Genomic DNA, 23,447 nt, shown 5'->3' with positions numbered 1-23,447 from the left:
AAAGTATTTTCCCATAGTTAATTTTGTCAAAGAAAATGAAAGATGGTAACAGCTGTATCCTCAGAAGACATTCAAAAAATGTACAAATTAGACTAAAAATTTCACCCGCAAAAACTAGACCAAAACTAACGATAATCAAATGACTTAAATGTGACCAAGACCTACGTTTACATCAAAACACTACAGTTAAATCCAAATCATATGGCAAACTTCCCACTGCATTAGGTGTGGACACAACACCTCGACCTGAAGTTATTAGTCTTTGTATATGAATTTTTTTTAAACCACAAAGATTATTTGCAAAACTTTCCTGGAGTTTATAGAAAGCTATTTTTATATATCATCTCAGTGTAAAGTCTGTGACACAGGGCTGCAGACTTACAGCAGGCAAAGAGAAATTAATGTAGACGTGCAGTCAGTGTGCACGATGCAGAAACACACCTCCAGAAAGCAAGAAAACATGTATGTGCTGGGTGAGCAACTGTCACTGGAATGAACAGGAGCCATATTGGAGTCTCATATCCAGTTCTCTTATTACATACATATACTAAAAAATTGTCTTTGTAGATATTTCATATGGAAGGGAATGTATTCAACATGTTTGTCAGGCCTCCAGGATGCACACGATTGGTTTTGGTGAGAAACACTGTATGTAAATAGAACTCTATAAAGGAGGAAACACTGACACTGTTGCTATTGCTTTGGCTTAGACATTATAATCAGTATTGGCAGTAACTTTAAAAAGCCAGAAACACAGAATGTCTTTTCTTTGACATCATACATTCACTGCAGCAGACAACACACCCTTGTTTGATTATAAACTGTTTATCTGATGGTTGCTGTTGTTTCAGCGGCTCTGTTGGCCTTGAGGTCCTCTGCTGAGTTCAAGAAGAAAACTGTGTGGACCAGAGCGTATGGCTGGTAGCCCAGAGGAGCTGCAGCATGCTGTTACCACGACAACGCACACAGAGGGTCCTCACAAAAATCACACCTGGAGCTTTAACACACAAACTGCATCTTTCCTGCCTGTTTTAGTTGGACATGGAGACAGAAACAGCTCTACCCGTAGCTGTACTTCAGTCATGTATGATTGACATCAAGATGAATGTGATCTGTCAAAACAATATATTCCCATTAAAGGTGCATCAGCAAATGCAGGATTTAATGGTGGCAAATTTGCTTTTGTGGCTTCTGGTTAAATACACATTACACTGACCATACAACTTGATGACATCAAACTCATTTAATTTAAAATGTGACAGATTTTAATTGTGAAAGTTGTCTTCTCATAAAATTTGAGCGTTGGAAGTTCCTGGAATACTTTGATCTTTCACTGTCCAAACATGCAGTTCTTTGACTACAGCCATCATTTCCTTTTCATCTTCTTGTTCCATTTCTCCAGTTGGTATTGTCTCTCCTTCAGCAGCTGCCACACTGTCACAGAGGCCCCTAAAACACAACACTGCTGTTAGAAATAAACAAAATAGAGGATGCACACTTCTTTGCATTTGTGACACCAATCTAACACACAAAGATGATAGTAACAGAATTGTGTTTGTGCAAATAATGTCTGCATATATTAAGTATAAATTCACCTGCAAACAATATGCTGTTTAGGAAGTAAATCTAAATAGTGTGAGAAGGTAGATTTCTTTCCTGTTGTACTGGGAGTAAATTGTCAGGTAGTCAGCTGTCTCTAATCTTTTTGATTGATATTGCTACAAGCTGAGGCAAGACAAGCTATCAGTCTAAACACAGCTGTGGTCTTGGTTGTGTACTGTAAGGCTGTGATCAAACAGCTGGGAGGGAGACAACCTTGTGTTACCAGAAACTAGTAATTCAACAGCGACCAACTGACTCTTACTGTTTCTTATGTGAGTCTGTGAGAGTCAGTCGATAAATTTAATTTCAGGTTTGTTCAGTAAAGACCTGGAGTCAGGAAGTGGTTAGCCTAGCTTTGCTTAAAGACTGCAGTGGGAAACAGCTAGCCTGGCTCTGTCTATATTCAAAAATACACTTACCAACCACTGTAAAGCAAGTTCACATGTTGTATCTCATTTGTTTAATGTGTACACAAACAGAAATGTACCAAGACTAATAGTCAACAGTCATGCTAGCAGCTCTGTGAGGCAGTACTTATGCACTGTGCTTTGAGCTAAATGCAACTGTCAGCACGCTAACATATTCACATTGACAATGCTAACATGCTGATGTTTAGCAGGTGAAAATAATAATAAATAAATAATAAGGTATAATGTTTACCATGGTAACCATCCTTATTTAATGTGTTAGTGTGGTAACATTTGCTAATTAGCACTAAGCACAAAAAACAGCTGAGGCTGATGGGAATGTCATAAGTCTAGCAGATATTTGAAGTAATGTATTGGGACAAAATTACAGTGTCAACCTCATGGTGGCGCTACAGGACCAACAGACCCTCATAGACCTCTTTCACAGCATAAATTTTGACTTGTCACAGCACAGCTGTAAATAATAATACCAACGATGGCTCCATTCCATTAGTTGTCCCTGTAAGCCGTGTTAGTGAGTGAACATGTACAATACCAGAGCTTGAACTGGCTCACCTAAATGTAATGCAGCCATCATTAACGTTATTAATTCCACCTGTGCCTTTCCTGCTTTGACAAATCAAAATGTAAAGGGTCTATTGCCATCCTTATAGCCACACACCTAGCATGGCTGAAAACAGTAATTCATGGTTTTAGGTGGAGTTGCATAACCATTTCTTGATAAACAACCATTTATCTATTGCCCCAGGAGTTCTGTGTCATGTCTCTAGTTATAGCAGGTTGCAACATCCAGTAATTGAGCACAGATTTTGGTTTTGGTCTCTGTGTAGGCACAATTGTTCCAAATCTGGCAAATGTGATAACAAGACCCCAGGAAGCTGCGCACAGTCACTGCCTCCCAGCTGTTTTTACAAAATGGCTTAAACAACAAGATACAGCATGTTAATCAGTGAGCTTTAGAGGTGCTGGTAGGTGTATTTCTTTAACTTTGGACAGAGACATTCTAGCTGTTTCCCTGTGATTGCAACCGTTAAACTAAGCTAGGTTAAACACATCCTTACTCCAACTCTTAAAGGATAGAGGATTGCATAAATGAAAAAGCTGTATAAATCCTTTTTGATTGCTATTAGCAGCTATGTAGAGTCAGTTCAGTCTAGAGATAGTTCTGTACAGTCAGTCAGTGGCCAGGTTTCATTGTCGGTAATGTAGACGACAGGTTTTGACAAGGAGGAAGAATGTATGGAATTAAAAAATATGATGGTTCTGCTGCATACTCTTAACACAGACATGAGATTGATATTGATCCTGTAGTCTCTCTCGGAAAGCAAATTAAGCATTTCCTAAAATGTTAATGTTTGTAAAATTTCAAACAAAACCATTTTCCTCATCCATATTGATATTGATCTTCTCATCATATTTCTAACAATTCACTTGACTTCACTTGAGTTAAAAGAAGAATTAAAACGAAGTCTACACAGCTTTTGGCCATAGACCTGCAAGTTCCCCCACATTTTTTATTTGAATTGTGGTGGATAATTGGCCACATCTAGACAACATGACATTATTTCAGTTGTGTACAGTGCAACTACAAAGGAGTTGCTTTTGGTGTCAGTCTCTCACACTCAAACAGGACATTATTGTGTTCTTGAGTCATTTTGTACCACTGATCAGAAACTAATCATTCAAAAAGAAAAAGAAACTGGATTTTCCACCAACAACAGCTTCAATTAGTCTTGTAAACAGTCTTTCATATGACCTTGACTTAAATACAAAACTTTCTCAAGTGGCCAGTGACATAAGCACAAGGTAAGACTGCAGGGGTTTCTGTCTTGCATGCTGATACAAGGCATCAAACAAGTGTTAGCAATATTTACCTTTCTCACAGCAAGTTGGAGTGTCTACTTCCTTTAGTCAAGTAAATAAGTCTAGCCAAGCCTCAATAGACCAGAAAGCAATGCAGTCATTGTCATTGTGCAAATTAAGAATGGTAAAAATATGCATACAACGGGAATGTTAAATAGAAAGCCAACTTGTCATTTTCTGACATGCTGTAACTGATGTTGGAAAATTCAGATTTTACCTTCTATTTTAAACATTGTCATTGTAAAATATGTTTTTGACTAAAAGATTATTTTTGGTATGAAAGATAAAAGTCAGATGGTGTGTAGTATATAATACAAGCTGTATTCTGCATGCTAAATTGTATGCATTAATAGTACTATTCAATAAAAAACTTGTAGGGATGCAGGAAGTCAGTAATTGCAGTTGAATTTGGCCAGGTTGAGCGAAAGATGGGTAATCCTGATGCAGAAGTAAGATGACCAGAATGTTCATTTTCTATTCAATGCAGCTCATTTTTAGGTAATAAAAAAATAACTAATAAAATCTTACCAAGAGCGAGAAGAGGCAAGTAGGCCATGAGGACAAAGGGTAGGTGGCTGTTTGTGCACACTGTTGAATTCAGCTGGGATGAGTATGAGGCTGTCTCAAGATAAGGCAGGGCGTGGTAAATGGTGATGCCTGGAAAAAAGAAAGAAACAAACAGTCATCAGCAGAGATGGAACACGTTCAAGATGTTGAACTAATACTTCAAAGTATGTGCCAAAAAGCTTCTCTGTGTGGAACTACAGTATCAGTATTTGAGCCTGGTAGTGTTGAAAACCTGTCTAAAGGGTTCTTATAGATTATAAAACATTCTGCCACAGCACATTTAATGATATTCCATGGTCAAAATGATAGTGATCTGGTGTTAGTGGTGAGTAATCTGACTGCTGGCCTGTGTATTACTGATATACTTGAGCTTTACAGCCGTGAATGTCTTCTTGTAGTCAACACACACCCCCACACACTTGGCTGAGGCTGGAATGTGCTTTCCTCATACACTTCCTGACATTTTATCATGTGCTCTGCTTTGCCAATTCATTTCCTGTGCGTTCACACCACTTCCCTTACACAGTACATGAAGTCTGACACATATTATTGAGTGTATATCAAGCTGCCCATGAATTACGCCTGAAACATCATTTTCTCTTTCCCACAATATGATAGCTAGAGTGAAGGTAATAAAATGATATGATCACCCTCTGTGATGACTGACAGGATGTATAAGGGGATCCAGAGTGTGTAGCGAGTCCACAGCATGGTGATGGATGGTGTATCCATCACACACAGCAGTTCATGTGGGTACCTGTCATCAAACAGCACACATCAGAATGTTAACAATTCTCCAGCGTGTGGATTTAACCCTTTATATATCATTGTTAGACACTTAACAACACCCAGACTTCTGAGCTGTGTGGTCATTTACACCTTATTTACTTGATTTTGGTTTATAGTGTGATCTCTCTTTAGATATTCCTAAAAAAAGTGTTGTCTTATTGTATAGAGGCTGAAATATTGATACAAAACAGTTTTAACAGCAGTGGGACTAAACCTAGACATTTTTCCAGAGCTTAACATTATAAAATACCATGGTGTGCCCAAAATGTGAGTTCATCCTCTTTGAAGCAATGACTTATTTGATTTGGGGTATTTAGGGTGTCTATTTATGTACAAGATGAAAATTTGGCCTGTTGATGGTATTAGAGGAAAGGTCAGAGGTCATCAAAATGATTCAGATTCATTCTCTGGGGACCATGAATATCTGTAGCAATTTCACTGAAATCTACACAGAAAATATAAAGTTGTTGCTTTGTTCCAACTGTTGGACAGATAGATGACTGACATTATTATTCTAAGGCACTGTTGCTAGTGGGGCAATAGTAGCCTCATATGTGACCTCAGCACTCGATGATCCATTTACATGGATCTTCTCAGTGTAGCCTCCCCATCAAAAACTTTTGGAGAAAAGTCAAAATGTCATTTTTGTGCCTGTTATTCAGCTGTGCGCTCCACCTTGAAAGGTATTTCTGTGATCTAACAGATGCCTATTGTCTGCCCAGAATAATAACATGTTTGCTGTGGAAATATTACATTTAAATGTTGGTTTCAGACTAAGCAAATATTTTATTCCATTGTTCTGGGCAGGAAGTGATGTGACCAGCCTTGTATTTACTTGAAATGCGTACTTAAGGAGGTCCAGAATGTTCCACAAGAAGAGCAGAACGCACACCACCGGTCTACTCTGGATCTCCTCCAGCATGATGACCATGATCAGCAGGATGTTCTTCTCTGTAACCTGAAAAAAACAAATGGGATGCACAGTCCATCAGCTGCTTCAAATGGATGAAGAACATTTGATGACACATCAGGTAACACCCGCATGATTAATAATGAAACTCTATTAAGAGGTCTAGCTGTGATACACACTTGAACAAAGCGAGGAAGGAGTCTGGCTTTCTCAATCCCATCTGCGATATGGAAAAGCTCCAGGATAGAGAGCAGCTGGCAGAGACTCATCACAAAGCCAACAGAGTAAAACGTGTCTGCTAAGGCATCTGCAAAGTCAAAAACACTATCTTATCATACTAATATGTGCCATTTGTTGGAGGCTTATCTTACTCCTGCTCACCTCAGTTAAAAGTTTAAATGATTTAAACAGCCATCCTTTCTTTATTCTGATTTTTTGAATCTGACACTTGTGTTTTACTTTGATACCTTCAGATCTTCGACCTCACCTTGACCAAATGTGAAAAACCTGGCTATTGTATTAGACAGTATCCATGTGTGTCCACAGAACTGGAACAGGTTGTAGGAGAAAATGTAGATATGCCTGAAGCTGAACCTGTAAGAAAAAAAAAGTGCATAGTGTAGATCAGGTTATTAAAACTGTCACAGGTGTTACTGATTATTATCACCATCTTATTGGCACAGGTAAATGGAACAGAGCCATCATTAATCTTATTAATTACACCTGTGCAAGTCAAAATGTCAGAAGGATCTGTTTGCTGCCAACACTGATTATCCTCATACATCATGTAAATGGAACTATTTTGAGTAAATTAATAGAAAGGGAAACACAGGGGGACAGAAGACAGAAATTAAACACATCTATTAAAGTGCTGTAAGTAAATATAATTTTGAGGTACTTTAATTGAGTTTTTCCACTTTGTGAGACTTTTTACTTCTATATTTCATCGGAAATGTCATGCTTTGACTTTTGCTATATATATAGTTACTTACTTTGCAGGTCTGGATTTTACAAACAAAACATGAAGCTAATACAATACACAGGTTAAATTATCCAATGTCATATTTAGTTGTTAGAATGGAGGTAACACCACCACAAGCGTCAACATTAAGATGCTGCTCACACATTACTTATCTACTATATAACCCTCTTAAAGGAGTCTTTTGTCATAGTACTTTTACTTTTGATTTTTCAAGGAATAGATCAACATTTTGGGAAATAACTTTCTTACAGGGAGTTAGATGAGAAGATTGATACCACTCATGTTTGTGTATTACAGAGCTTGAGTCAGGAGGCGGTTAGCTTACTTTACAGTAGGTCTACATGTAGCATAAAGACAGCTTCTCTACACCATCAAGAAATTGTTAGACCACTCAACTCACTCCAAAATGACTTTTTGACTTTTTTTTTTACTTTTTTTTTTTTTGAGTATGAATTAAACACACAACATACAATATGTTAGTTAGCTTTAGAGGTGTTGGTAGGTGTCTTTTTGCTAGTTGTTTCCCCCTGCTTCCAGTCTTTATGCTTAGCTAGGCTAACCACATCCTGACTCCATCACCGTAGTTAATGCAGACATGATTAATATGTCTTCTCATGTAACTAAAAGTAAGCAAATAAACATTTTTTCAAAAATGTCAAACGATTTATTATTATATTTGCTGCAAATATTTCAGTACTTTTACTTAAGTACAATTTTGTGTACAGGTCTTTCATTTGTGGGGGTATTTACACAATTTTATTGCTATTTTCACTTAAAGAGGATGTGGTTACTTCTTCTTTTATTGCAAACAAATCAAATTAATTTTCACTTGAGGATACCCATAAAACCTCCTCAGAGAACTCTAGTACCCACTCAAGTGCCCATTAAACCTTTTATTGGGACCAGGGAACCCCTTTGCACCATCTCAGAACCCATGGAGAAGAAAGTACTCAAACCCTGTATTTATTTGAATCAAATATAAAGTCCTGCATTGAGGGGTTTCTTAAAGGAGCATTTATTAATGTTTAGTTAGTTTTGGCCACTTGCTGTAACAAGCTGAAAACACACTTTGTTGCTCTGACATACTATCACCTAAGAAAGTTATAGCAAATGTGTTGGCAAACAAATGCCTAACTACACATAAAGCAGACATAGAACAACAATATTCATTTGGAGTCAGTTTTAACTCTTATTTAAGCTCTGTTTTGGTTTCCACCAACTGAGAAAAATAATTGTTTCTTTAGCTGCTAAACGTTTCACTATGTTCACTAGCTAGTTGCTAACTATGTCTGCTGTTTTGCCACAACACCGAAACAATATGCTGAAAGATGCTCATCCATAGAGCTGAGGGGAACTGCAGAGTTGGTGATAATTGTCTGTGGATTTGTCACTATGAGTGACACCTTTCAAATTTCGCATAGTAATTTGAGCCATTGTTTATATACAAATATTGATTAGTGCACCTTTAAATAAGACTATAGAAATATTTCCACTAACTGTGAAGAAAGGCTTATAGCTTTGTGTTTATTGATTAAGTGTTAACATGAAATTAATGTTTTTATATTTATAACTCCATATAGTGCTGCTACAACTGTAACCTTTAACAGAGGAAGATAAATGTTATATCATGACCCCTAACGTTTGTAATATACGTACAGATGAAGATTTAATAAAAATTTAAAAAAAGATTTCCACTACTGACTACAGATCAAAATGACACATTAACAGTCTGTCACACTGCTACTTTATACTCAGTTTATCTTGTTTTATGAGCTATCTTTTTTATTTTACATGTAAAATCTGCAAAGTACCAACAAATACATCTGTCAAATATGCTTTAACTGTAAGCTGTTGATGCTTGGAAATCAGACAGAAAATGAAGCTTCACCCAACACGCCCTGAAAACACAGAACATTCCTTCCTCAGCGAAAACTCTGCCGTAACACTCTCACAGTACTCACTTACATTCTCCTGCTAGAGTCTTTTTGGTCCTTTTGTAAGAGGAGCTGCTTAGAATCCCTGTCTGAGTTTGTGGAGAGTCATTTTTCCAGATGCAGTTTAAGGCTCCTTGCAGCAGTTTTCTCCCAGCAAACGGATACTCGCCTCTTACCTCATCGTCCTTCACAAATGGAAGCAGGAAAATGCAGCAATATCTGTTTTGTTGTGCTTCCTCAGGCTGACTCTAGCAGTTATTACTTTACTGTGAGTAGGAGGTGGACATTCCGTGTGTGAATGTCTGACGTCAGATACTCCCAGCCCCCTGAAAGAAAACTAAGAACTGATCTCTGCAAGGAACACACGAGCTCAGGAGAGGAAGAAGAGAAGAAGCAGCAGGAGAACAATGAGCCACACACACATACACATACATGTCGAGAATGTCAGGATTAGCAGCAGGAACCAGTCTAACCCTTTTGGGGCCCCCAGCAAAATAACTCACTGCCACCCTCGTACATATGCATGTCTCATAACCTCAAACTACTGTACTTTATGTTGAAAGTGAAAGTGAAACATAAAGAGGAAAAATAAAGTGACAATCAGAGTGGCTGTTTCTTCACCAAACAACTGCAAGTTTAAGAATTTACTTTCCAAGCTGCAAAACAGTGAACATCCCAGAAAGAAAACAAGACAATAAATTAATATTTTTAAATGTTATCTTTTGTAGACAGTTTCCTTGTGAAAGGATAAGGCTGCTACCTGTCTGTGGCACTAATGCCAAATGGAATGGAATGGAAAGACGGGTAAGATTCCCTTGTTTAAGACTTGCCAGCATTCACATGAAAAATGTTTGGTTTAATCACCATGAACGACAGACTTTGACTGACACGAGGCATCCTCATTTGCTAGATTTTCAGGCACTTTCATGGGCTATGATGTAGCACCAAGTCAGATATATCAGAGCTGTAGAAGTTGCCATTACAGTCATTACAGCTGTTCACTGTAGTTTTTATCAAATGTTATTCAAACAAGAGGAAATAGTACATTTGTTGGGGACTATTTCTAGTGGCAGATTAATCCACATTTGGTGTTCTTGTGAGTACTTCTGGCAGCAGGACGGTGTAGGTAGTTGTATGTGTGTTCATGGTGATGAAGGAACATGTTACCCAGTGCAACAGTGTGGGTCACTGATTTGTTTTTAATGGTTTTTGGACAAAAATTGGGCTGTATGGCACAGAGGAATGAGAGTATCAGTATATAACAGTAACAGTATATCAGGTTGTGAATACATGCAAGATACTTGTTAGTAGATCAATTCATTGTTTGCCACCAGTTTGTTGACAATAAGAAAAATATAGAATATCCCCAGACTTATATGATTTAAATGAAAGTGTGTATATAAAAAGGGTAAAAACAAACAAACAAACAAAAAACCCTATTACCTAAATAAACTTTAATCACGATAATAAACCAAGAGATTTTTACATTTTTGTATTCGTGCATGTATATACATTAGCACAAATTATTGTACATTAGTGTTGTAATTAAACAGTTATTCATCATATTGACCCTCTGCATATACTTAATGCCATTTTTAACACTTTGCAGTTAGTTTTGGTGGTTAAAAAAGTTTTTAACATTTCTGTATTAGGTCTATTATGGATTGACAAGCATTGTCAAACATAATAGCCACCCATGCTGCTCTCAATAAAATAGTATGCAGTGCCCTCTAATGGTGGTTAGGATAAATTCGTCCTGCAGAGATCAGATTGAATCTGAATGAGTTTCTGCAGAACATTTAATAAAAAAAAAAATCTGCTGCCACAAACTTCAGTGAAGCAGAAGATTACAAAAGAATACAACTGTCAAAGGTCATGAAGGCTTGACAATAGAGTCTGGGAGCTTTTATTTGGTTGATTCAGTCTTTCCTTCAGCATCTTGTATGTGTCTGTATCTCCAGCAACAGAAAATACAATAAACTTTATATATCAGTGGAATATACTTTACAGACATGGTTAAAATAGTCCAGAAAATAATCAAGAATAGATATTAAAGCTCAAATGTTTAGGTCCCAAAAGTGCTAAGAGAAAAATGTGTTGTTTGAGTATCTACAGTTCTGTGACAACTGAACCAACTCTGGTAACAAGGCATTCGAAGTACGATGAAGCACTTTCAAAACCCATCATCAATAAGTGGAGAAAATGTGGCACCACAAACACATTGCAAAGATCAGAATGACCCCCCAAAGTTGATGAGAGGACGAGGAGAAAACTTATCAGGGGGGCTACCAAGAGGCTAACAGCAGCATTGAAGGAACTACAGGAATTTTTGGCAGGTACTGATCACTCCTTGCATGTGACCACCATCTCTTGGATTCTGCACATGTCTGGGCTATAGGGCAGGGTGGCAAGACAGAGACCCTTTCTTACCAAAAGGAATATCCAAGCCTGTCTGAATTATGCCAAAAGATTCATTCAGTCAGCCCAAACCATGTGGGAAAATGTGTCATGGTCTGACGAGACAAAGGTTGAACTTTTCAGCCTTAATTCTAAAAGATATGTTTGGTGCAAAGCTTTGGGGCTGCTTCTCTTCAGCTGGGTCAGGGGCTCTTGTCAAGATAGACAGGATAATGAATAGCTCCATATATCAACATGTTTTGGCACAAAACCAGCTGACCTCTGTCAGAAAGCTGACGATGAGGAGGAATTTCACATTCCAACATGACAATGACCCAAAGCACATGTCCAAGTCAACCAAGACATGACTTCAGAAAAGAAAAATCAAAGTCTTGGAATGACCAACCTTTTGGCACCTTTTGACTTGGCTCACTATGCAAAGCCCTTTAAGTTAAAGGTTGAGGCTATCAAAGTTACTGAGGCCAAACCTATCCAATTCACTGTAAAAAAAGATATGTTGAAAAGATGACCTTTCTGTCTGAGCTCTTACTGTCTCTTATTCACCAATCAATTCATGATTTAGATTTCATTCCTTGCAGTGGAATTGCCAGCCAATGACATCTTCCAGTCTGTCTCAGGGCTAACAGAGATATTCACAGTTACAGTTTGGCCAGTTTAGAGTGTCCAGTCTGTGGAGGGAAACCAAGGAGAGCCCAGATTGACTATGAACACATCTAATCTTTTATTATCTCTGCCCCCTCTCTGTGCTGATGAAAAGCCAGTGACAGACGGGAAACAGATTAGTCTGGTTAGGTCTCAAGAGCACGGCTAGTTGTTAGCACTATCATGTCCTCTCTGACATTACAGCTCATTTTCTGTATCAGATGCTGGTCTGCACTCAGTAACCCTGCACTAGAAGCATGCAGAATGTTATGAACTCTCTACCATGGCTGGTGCTGTAGAGTCAGGCTTGAATTTGATCAATGTTGATCAATGTCAGCAGGTCAGAGTCTTTCTTTGAGGCAGAGAGAATCTACAGTTTATTTCGAGCACAGCTAAACTGCAAAGCAAAGACCTTGTCAACAAGTGAACATGCAAAAATAAATGACATTTTGTTAATTCAATTATGAACGTGGAAGCTCAGCAGGCTACTTATGTAGATATATTTATGGGCTTTATTGACTAGCTTGAACTTGGTTAGTGACATAGTCAAACTAGCTCTTATATAACTTACAGCTAGATTACAAGAGAGTAATGTTTTCTAAAATTAGCATCTTAGTTTCTTCTTCAAGTCTCTTTAGTGTACGGAGTCACAGATGGAACATAGAGTACCAGTTCAGACACACCTTCCCATTCACTTGAATGAGAAAGTGTGTCCACACCTTTGACTGGTACTGTATATTGATTCAGTATCTTAGCATTACATTTTTTGATTACTTTTGATTTCGGGGTCACAGATTTAGATATAAAAGACATGTATCTGACTGTACTTTATATATCCAGCAAATAAACTACTATATGGTTGAAGTATGTTTAAAGGACAGGTTAAACATTTTTCAAGTCTGTCTTAAAACAACAGTCAGGTTCCCAAATGAACACTGAAACCTGTTTTCCTTGCTGTAATCATTCCTCCTGTTCATACTGACCATTAGAAGATCCCTTCATAATGCACTTACAATGTAAGTGATGGGAGCCAAAATCCACAGTCCCCCTTCAGTGCAAAAATGTATTTAAAAGTTTATCTGAAGCTAATATGAAGCTTCAGTGTCCAAATGAGTCAAATCAAGTAGATATATTTCAATGTTACAGTCTTTTTAGTGCCAAAGTTCCTCTTTTTGTTACTATACTTCGACTGCAGTTCAACAGGAAAACACTGTCTGAGGAAACACAAAGAGGGAATTTGATGCTAAAAAGACTGTAAATGTGGCAGATATCCACTTGATATGACTAACTCAGACGGCTGAAGCCTCATATAAGCTTCAGGTTAACTTTTAAATGCATTTTTGTGCAAAATCACTTTTGGCCTCCATCACTTACATTTTAAAGCACATTTGAAGGGGATCTTTTAATTGCCAGTATGAACAGGAGGAATGATTACAGCGAGGAAAACCTCTTTAACTGTTCATATGGACACCTGACTTTTGTTTTAAGACACACCTGAAAAACTGTGTACCTATCCTTTAAGGTTAGCAAACTGGTACTGCTCAATGAAAGAAAGGTAAAGCTGGCTAACATGCACACAATGACAATGCTAACATCCTGATGTTAAGCAGGTAATGTTAACTATGTTCACCATCTTTGTTGATTGCTTTATCATGCTGAAAATGAGCTAGCACTGAACACAAAGTACAGCTAAGGCTGATGGGAATGTCAATAGTTTTGCAGGTATTTGATCATAAACCAAATGCTAGCATTGCTAAAATGTACTGGATTAGTTGACAATTTTATGTATTTATTTTATGTATTTATGTATTTTTGAACAATTTTAGTCTCCATACAACTGCCCACTTAGTTTTTCATGTCAAAACTCTCCAGGAGAAAAGCTCGCACAGCAATTCATTTTTCTAAAGAGAGCAGACATAAACCTGCGACACTGGTGTTGAAGGAAAGTGCTACTTTGACCTTCACACCCTTACCGTCCACCACTTCCTGCATTGGCACTAAACATGGTGTTAAATGAATTAAACTGCTGCTTAGCATAGATTGTTCTGTCATCTCTAACAACAGACCAATCTCCATTCTGCCTTTTCTGAGTAAGATTTTAGACAAAATTGTTTTTAAACAGCTGAATAATTTCCTCTGTGACAACACTGTTTTTGAAAAATTCCAGTCTGGTTTCAGGGCCCAGCACAGAACAGAAACAGCTCTAGTCAAAGTTGTGAATGACCTCAGAATGAACACTGATGAGAAGAATCTCTCTGTGTTTGTCCTGTTAGATCTCAGTGCTGCATTTGATACTGTAGATCACGATATTCTGCTGGACAGACTTGAATACTGGGTCAGTCTCTCTGGCACATGGTTCAGGTCTTACTTAACTGGTCAACAATTCTCTGTGGCCATGGATGACTACTGATCCAATAGAATAGACCTGACATGTGGTGTCCTGCAGGGCTCTATCTTAGGCCCATTTCTTTTCAGTCTGTTTATGCTGCCTCTCAGCAATATTATTAGAAATCACAACATCAATTTTCTATAATTATGCAGACGCATCCAGCTATATATCTCTGTAAGTTCAAATGACAACAGTTCTATTAACGACTTGATTGCATGCATTGTTGACATAAGTCAGTGGATGACTCACAACTTCTTACAGATGAATCAAGACAAAACTGAGATCCTAGTTATTGGTGCAAAAGCTGAGAGAGAAAAACTGTCCACCACCTATACCACCTATAATTATTCACACTAAACACCAAGGAACAGGTCAAAAACCTTAGTGTTATCATTGACTCTGATCTAAATTTCGAATGTCACATTAGAAACGTGACTAAAGTGTCCTTCTATCATTTGAGGAATATTACCAGAGTCTAACTGTTCCTCTCCTCGGCAGACACAGAAAAGTTAATGCATGCTTTTGTCTCCAGCAGGTCAGACTATTGTAATGCTCTTCTGTCTGGTGTGTCTGAGAATTGGACAGTTACAGCTTGTACAGAACACAGCAGCACATGCTCTGACAAAAACCAGACAAGGAGCCCACGTCACTCCAATTTCAATATCCTTATACTGGTTTTCCTGTCAGTTACAGAATTAATTTTAAAATTCTTGTATTGGTTTTTAAATCACTGAATAGCTTTGCCCCAACTCTGTCTGACATGGTAAGACTTATGTGCCTGTCAGGACCCTTAGACCCTCTGGCTCTAACCGCTTGACTGTTCCTGAGGTCAGAACTAAAAGGCAGGGAGAAGCAGCCTTTGTTAATTATGCCCCAAAACTCTGAAACAGTCTACATGAGGGTCTGAGGGGCTCTAAATCTGTTCACACTTTCAAACGAAATCTTAAGACATATCTTTTTGCTTTCTCCTGAAGCTTTAAGTTTTAATCTGATGGGGTTTTTTTGTGTTTGTTTATCTGCTTTTTGTTGCTATCTGCTCTTATGTTAAGCACTTTGTGCTGCATTATATGCATTAATTGTGCTATATAAATAAAGTTTATTATTATACAATGGTTAAAATTGAAGCTATACAGGCGGAGATATCCTGACTTTTAGTCCCTAGTATGAGTCAAGCTCCAAAAACACTTGGTTCTACACTTCCCATATTGCAACTCAACTTGTAAACGAACATGTGTCTCAAACACCACACCACCAGTTTGTATTGCAGGTTGTTTTTGAGGCCTCAACCTTGAACTGAGACAACCCTAATGACATGATCAGGGTTATTTTCTCAGACTAGAGCCACAGAAGACATTATACAACTGTTTCACAGGCTGAGTAGGACTCCTCGTGATGAGTAAACTGATCTTCATGTGTAAAAGTGGTGGAGCAGCCCTTTAATTATGACTAAAGATAAATGAAAGTGTCTTCATGAGTCTCTGTTAGCTGCTAAAGAAGACATCTTGCTGTGCCATGAGACACAGATCGCTTTTACAAGACTTTCATTACTCCTGTGAGTTTGAAACAGTATATTACATATATGACCTGTGTGTAATGATATGCATTTATTTATGTTTGGAACCACACTGCAGACTAATTACAGTAGTGGATGTTTTAGGAAAGGACCGCAGTATGTATCGGTGCACTCTCCTTGTTAACCACTTATGTTGCTCTCTTAATCCTTTGTGACTAATGGCCCAACATGATTGACCGCCTGCTGTTTTAATGCAGACTCCAGAAGTAACTGTATCTTCTCAAGACCTGCAGTCACCAGGCTGTCTCACTAAAATAGTATCCTAAATATATCCTGTTTGTGTGGCTGGGTTTACAGTAATTCAGCTCCAGTCAATGTTTGGAGCAACAACCTAGGTTCTCATGCTGTTTGGGCCAGCAGACAGTTGGAATTTCACCACACCTGTGACCTGAAAACTTGTCTCAGAGACAAATATGGAAATTAAATTAGTTTGGAAAAACTCCTTTACAAGGCTCCTGGTAACAGTTTATAATTTAGCTTGCTATTTACAGTGTAATTCATTGTATGAATCAGGTAGCAATAAAACACTTACTGGTTCCTAGTGGTACTTAAGGTACAGTGGAAGAAAATAAGACCACGTGGAACAAGGGAGTAACAATTGGGCATTTTAGAGGAAAAAAGAAATCTATTATATTAAATAATGAAATAAATTATAATATTCTATAAGTACTTTTTGTAACTGCAGAACCTATTGCACTATATTTCACAGTTATGCAACCAAAGCTGTAGGGTTACAGTAATGTAAAAGCTTGAAACAGATGGAGTTGCCATTGAAGGACATAAAATGGTTTACATTCCCAAAGTGATGACAGGGGTTGACACTTTATATTACTTAATTATTATTCTCCTGTTCCCCATAGTCTTGTTTTCTTCTATTGTGCCTACATTTAAGTACCTGTGGGAACCAATAACCTCAGTTGGTACAGTACCTGATTCATACAACAAAATTACACTGTGAATTGTGGGCCATAAAGTGTAAACTGTGTAAAACTACAATAGCAGTGCAGATGTGTGTCAGTTCTGGTCATCATTCTCACAAATCTAAAGTTTTAGTCATTAGTTTTCTGTTAGAGTTGCTTGAATAACATGTTTTCTTTCGCCATGTGGACTGTATAGATATGTGTGACAGAATTAGCATCATCCTACAGTTTTTGAGTGGAAAAAATGGAATTTGACACTGATGTGACACCCAGGCTGTCTACTCAATTGCAATCCATGACATGCAATTCAGATTTTTTGTTGAGATTTTTTGTGCATACTGTCGGTCATTCTCATTATGTGTTTAGAGTTGCAGGGCTGGATTAACTTGTTTTGGGGCCCTGGGGTAAAGATCAGCCTGTGGGCCCCTCTTACCCCCCATTCTCCCACTTTTTATGCAATGTGCACATTATTACTGCCCTCAGTTTTGCCGTGTCATTTGATTAAACACATTATTTGATTATGCAGCATATAAGCACAGTATCTGTTGAAATAATGTAAGTTTTGGAAATAGCCTAACCTGATTCCCCAAATGATCTACTGTATATCTATGCATGGCATGATAAGAGTATGTATAGTAACATTGTCCATTTTATGATAATTTAACAAAGGAAAGCCATAAAGACTGAATCTTATAAGCAACTAAATAGTTTAATAATGTAATTACTATAACATACTGTATGTTAAATGTTGAATACCCCTGAATATGGCACTGAAACATTTCACTTTGAAAGCCATCTATTTGAATTTCTGTGGTCTGAATTCACTCTTTTAATTTTTCATTTGTCATTTTCAAGTCATACAATTGCAAAAACTTTATTTCCAGTATATATATATTTGAGGGTTAACAAATTCAGATAGAAAATTTGTACTCTTTAAGCATTTCAGAAATTTTTGTATCAGATTATTATTTTGTTTTGATCTACTGATTGAATGATTGTGTAAGATAGTTCTACTTCCATTATCATTATTCATCTAGTGATCAGAATCTTCTGGCACATATGAATGTGATTAAATGATTATCATGTCAAAATGCACAGAAACTTGATAATGAGGGAAAAAAAGATTTTTTTAAAAAAAGTCCACCTCTCGAGACCCCTCCAGCTGTCCTTATTAGTGCACCATCATTGAGTATGCTAGACCACCAGTACGTAAATATGGGTCATGTCACTTAGATAAAACTTTTCTGACTTCACCAGGCTGCATCACCACAGATCACATGCTGTATGTATCAGTTTTATGGAAGTACCCCAAATAGACATTTAAATATCAGATTCAACTTATTTTTTTCTGTTTATGTTGTAGTTTCAAAACAGATCTGAGTCACATGCAGCATGAGGTAGCCTAGTTCCAGACCCCTGAATTGCAGACAACATCTGATTTGTTCAGTGATTCAAATAGGTCTGGTGCATTGATGTAATAAGAGCTTTGTAGGGGGGATAAGAATGGGGATGTCACAGTACACACCGTAGTACAGTCGTATGGTGGCTACATGAAAATGATGAAAAATAGTGACAGAAAAATGGTGCACAGTGTGGTTACAAATGACACAGCTTTAGAAGTTGTTGTAAGTCGATTTAAAAAATTAACAATTGTGAAGTCGACAAAATTAGGGCTAAACAGAACAAAATACCTTCCCAACAAGAAATAGGCTGTCATGAATATGATTTTACCTGCAATCTGAATATAAGCAAAGTAAAACTTATTTTGTCTAAATCATCATGAATGTTTTTTTTTATTATTTGTGCAGCCATAGTTTCATCAGAAACAGATTCTAAAATAGGCAGGTCATTGTATCACACTTGTATCACAGCCTTTGACACAAGTAGAGCAGAGTTTCACCCAGTTAAGCTCAGGGTCATCTCTGGTTTCCCACTCAGTATCTGCTATGTTACACTGCTGGCAAAGAGTGACGGGGAGATTTTGTTGCCTACCAACAGCAGACATCACAACCCCCCTCATAGCCTGGTGGTGAGTTAAGAGTCCCTGCCAGCCAACCATCAGCATGCTAAGTTATTCATTCCAATTAGACTTTGACTTTTGACTGGCTGACTGCTGCAGTACTGCAGGCTGCAGTCACGTATGTACCTACAGTTATATCTCAGCCTATTGAGACTGATATGAAATAGTTTTTATTTTATTTTTTAAATGTTTTTAAAGCTCATATAAGGTAGCAGAAAGCATAGTTTTTGTTTTTAGGAAAACATGACACTGCTGTTTATAATGATTGTAGTCAAAGCTGCACTAATCAATATCTTTATATTAACGATGGATTTTTATATTAACAATAGATCATAACTACGACTATGTATAATGTGAAAGGTGTTGCTCATAGTGATGAAACCACAGAGAATGATCTCCAACTCTGTAGCTCTATGAGCTGTTTAGCCTCTTTCAGTTCATTGTTTTGGTTTTATGGCCCTTGACTGTACTGTTTTGGTTCAGTCTCACCGCTCTCATCGGCCTTGTTTTCAGCAGCAGCAGCGACAGGCAGCTTTTCAGTGATAAACGCATAGTACACCAGCTGTCCAGCAACCAAACAGCAGACAGACACAGTTAGAAACTAGCCGGTGAACATAGTGGAGCATTTAGCAACTGAAAAGCCAGATATGTTTTTCAGGAGTTGGTGGAGACCAAAACAGAGCTAAAGGAGAGAGAATATTGGACTTCATCAGGTGGATACAAATGTGACTCCACATGAATGCTGATGTTTCTCTGCGTCTCCTGGATGTGTACATGAGCAACTGTTTGCTAAGACAATAACAACTTGGTGATGACATTCAATGTTGTGTCCACAGCCTGTTCTGCTGCCCCCATGTGGCCAAAGACAACAACAACAACAACAAATAATTAATGCAGCTTTATGCAGTGTCCCTGCATTGGAGTCGTTTTAGGGCATAGGAGGGTTGCTGCAGTATCTTGTTTGATACAACCGCTTAGAGTTGCCAAAATGAGATATTTTTAAACCTTACACGGAGGCGCTTTAATATCATTTGGTTTCAAATGACTCTTGTACATATTTTAATACTCCCTTGAAGAACTAATTGCTTCAGTATTTTTTTTTCATTCAATCAACTAATCATTATGGCTAAACAATTCTTAAACAATCATAGTTTTTAGCTTATGTAACTGACCTGTATTCAAATATTTGGACCTGCCATTTCTTTGAGGCGTGTGTAAGAAAAGCATTTTTATTTCTCTCTGTCTAAACCCTAACACTAACTTGTTTTCTGTGATTTACTATAACCTTTTTGAATGTATTGGAAAGCCCCCTCCAGTTATGGGACCAGAAGTTTCAAGATTTGAATGGAGTACCACATTTTAATATAACATCTAAAAACCTATTATACCAACTCATTCATTATGAAGTTATCCATAGAGCGTACACTACACCTGGCAAAAGATTGCAGATGAAATTACAGCCCAGCTAAATCTGTCGTCTATGTAATTCTACCTCTCCAGGAGAGTCCAGTGGTTGACAGCTTTTGGGGTCATGTTAACAGGGTTAGCCAATCTCATGAAATTTGTGAAAAATCTCTCTGTAAAGACTATTCTCATAATACTCAAAACCAATAAAAAACAATCAAAACGATCTCAAAATCTTAAATTATTCCTGGTATGTACAGTATGTATACAATATCTCTGTATAAATAAGCAAGAATTCTTCTATTCTTATCAGTCAGTGGAGTTTGATGACATCAAATTATTCCTGGCATACTGCTGCTGAACCAAAACAACATTTCAATCAGCCAGAATAACTGGAAACACCCGAGTTGGTGTGCAACACCTTAAAACTGTATAATGCAGGAATTCAGCTACAAAAGCTGAGCTGTCCATGGTGCTAAAGATTCACATTGAAGCCATGCATTTTTTGTGCTTTTTAAATTCTTCTAATTCACGGACACTGGGTTTTAACAAAGCTTGGCCAACTGTTTATGAGAATTCAGAGTTTCTGAGGATACCAAATATGTCATGCTTTTTATACACAGTTTGGGAAATATGTATAAAATAGTACACAAGGCACATCAAGATATAGCATTTTGGGTTTGAATATTTCACTCACTGGCAAAATGAATACACTATAGTTTTGTTCTTGATCAGTTCCCCTCAGATACACAGCTGTTAGAAACTCTGCAGTTCCTAGATGCTAGTACATCTCAGCCTGTGAAAACAGCTGTATAATGTCATCTGTGGCTCTAGAGGGGCTTTGTCAAGTCTGAGAAAATTATTCAAGTGGCATCCCACCACCCTGTGGAATTTTTGCTGAAGAGTTTTTGACCTCTAGTAGCCATATGGGTCCGTTTTGTTTGTCTCGTGCATGGCCATGCATGAACACGGGTGACATGATACACGTTCCTGCCAATGGTTTCACACTATTCCAATGATCTACAGGCAACTTTAGTGCCCTAAGAAATGCAGCAATACGCCAACAAAGGCAGGGAAGCCAAAGACCATGAGATACAATACAATAAAAATAGATGTAAACAAGCAGGGCACCTTTAACCAGGCATGTCTGGCAACATATGCTGTCTAGTTGCATTATGGGTAGGGTAGAACACAATGTTTTGGGAGCTACAGAACTAAGAGTCAGGTTGTTTTGACCTCTGCTGCCTCAGTTTTGATCATTCTGCTTTTAAACAGTGCCTTCAAAGTAAAACAACTTTATGGAAACACAATTCTAAATTATTGGAGTGCACCTTTAAATGTTATTAGACTGGCTGGTGACTTTACAGTCTAGTAGCCCCATTGCCTCACTGTAGGGCAGAGAGTGTCTCTTCTTGATTCAAATATAGTCTGAATTCTCTGGATAAAGGTTTTTAGCATTGCTTTATAGAATTAAGAGTGAAAAGACTGCATCACAGCTATGAGTGTGGGGCTTTCCTCTCCTATCTCACTATTTTTTTTACCACAATTTCACACAGTTACATACAAATGGGTTTCCTTGATACATCAGTCAAAAAGATATATTAGATCTCTCTTATTTGTGATTAAAAAAAACAATCTGTTCAAACCTTTTAACCCTTATTCCCTCCAAAGAAAAAATAACAACAAAATGAATCATGACCTACTTATGATTTGGACCCCCAGGCATCTGTCCAAGGCCCCTAGTGGTCACTGGCCCCAGACTGGCCTCCACTGTCACAGACTGACCCCTGAGAGCTTCAGCAGTTAAACGTGCACAGCAGCTCACTGCTCATGGGGGTGTGTTGTTGCTGAGTTGTTGTCACTTGGGTGTTTATCTGCCAGGCTGCCTGTGTCTGAGGTGTCACAAAACCCTGCAAACATTCCCTCCTGTCTAACATAGCAGCAGTTTTCACATTTTGTCACGGTGCCTATATTTGAACTGGATGTATATATTTAAAAACAGCCGCTGAGCCGTCTGTCTGCACAGAAACGTTATCTGTTGTTCAGGCAGAAATGAGGCAGTCACTGGGCTTCTTGTGCACTCGCAAATGTCTGTATGCCAGTCCCCTCTCCTAAATACACATGTATTACACACCATTCAGTCCACATTTGATGAGGTTTGTTGTCATGACAACAAATCTGATATTGCCTGTTAAGTACATATTTACATAGACATTAATTGGGAATATTAAAATGTTTTTCTCTCCAAAATTCAGTCTAAGGTGAATGTGGGAAATCTGATCATTTGCCAGTGTTAACTATTACATTAATCAGAATTCATATGAATATGAATACAAATATTAAAACACATACAATATTATACAATTAATAGTACAATGTGGCATAATTCTGCCCAAAATTATCATTGATCCATAATCATCAATCTATAATCAAATGAAATGTTGTCCAGAACCTGAGAACACTGGTAGTTATCCAAACTTTTGTGAGTTAAAACACACTTTTCCACTAGTTCAGTGTCTTGATGCTTCACATTAGTCATAATTTACTTTTTATGGTTTTTCACAAAAGTGCACAAGTTACATTTCTGAGTGCTTGCATTGCACAATTTCTGTGATATCTGTATATATTTTTTCTTTAAAGATCACATAAAAATATTCTGCTCAGTTACCTTATTAAAAAATTAAAATGAAAACATGGATAATTATTTATATTAAAAGGAAAACATATTAATAATGCAAAGGTATTGCCAAAAAGAAGAAGAAATGATAGTAAATTACACATACAAAGTACATTAATTCAAGTAGATACATTGGCTGTATTAAACTTAATCAATAGAATGATTAAACATACATTCCAGACATTTACTCTTCTTCTCTGATATTCAGATTCTTTTCTTTTCTGTGCTGTAATTTCTTCATCTCCTCCAACCAGCTCCTTGTTATGTGTTTCATAGCTGCAACTCTGGTGCTCCTGGTCTATTTCTGGAGTTAGTTCAGGTTGTGTTGT

At 37.6% G+C, this 23,447-nt stretch overlaps 2 protein-coding genes across 3 annotated transcripts in view; one reads left to right on the top strand and one right to left on the bottom strand.

Annotated features, from left to right (window-relative positions):
- Positions 1-1,165, top strand: part of focad (focadhesin) — a 54,909-nt gene extending 53,744 nt beyond the window's left edge. For both annotated transcript variants that reach the window (XM_044341672.1, XM_044341673.1), the window contains exon 44: positions 852-1,165. In XM_044341672.1, the coding sequence (XP_044197607.1) occupies positions 852-925 (74 nt within the window). In that variant the 3' untranslated portion in view covers positions 926-1,165. The remainder of the gene's footprint in view (positions 1-851) is intronic.
- Positions 1,166-1,224: 59 nt separating this feature from the next.
- Positions 1,225-9,279, bottom strand: hacd4 (3-hydroxyacyl-CoA dehydratase 4). The gene is made up of 7 exons (XM_044341678.1): positions 9,107-9,279; positions 6,647-6,753; positions 6,339-6,466; positions 6,098-6,207; positions 5,111-5,217; positions 4,422-4,550; positions 1,225-1,449 (listed from the first exon to the last, which is right to left on the bottom strand). Coding segments are annotated over exons 1-7 (666 nt in total). The 5' UTR covers positions 9,109-9,279; the 3' UTR covers positions 1,225-1,366.
- Positions 9,280-23,447: the final 14,168 nt, after the last annotated feature.

The sequence above is a fragment of the Thunnus albacares genome, chromosome 22 (assembly GCF_914725855.1).
Source record: "Thunnus albacares chromosome 22, fThuAlb1.1, whole genome shotgun sequence".
Lineage (NCBI taxonomy): Eukaryota > Metazoa > Chordata > Actinopteri > Scombriformes > Scombridae > Thunnus > Thunnus albacares.
Note: the sequence above shows the minus strand (reverse complement) of the source record. Positions and strands in the feature narration are given on the sequence as shown.

Excerpts from the sequence above, each read along its gene's own strand:
- hacd4 (XM_044341678.1), bottom strand. Across the intron at positions 4,551-5,110 it reads CCTGTCAGTCATCACAGAGG|GCATCACCATTTACCACGCC; the intron begins GTGATCATATCA and ends TCTTTTTTCCAG. Across the intron at positions 1,450-4,421 it reads CTTGCCTCTTCTCGCTCTTG|GGGCCTCTGTGACAGTGTGG; the intron begins GTAAGATTTTAT and ends GTTGTGTTTTAG.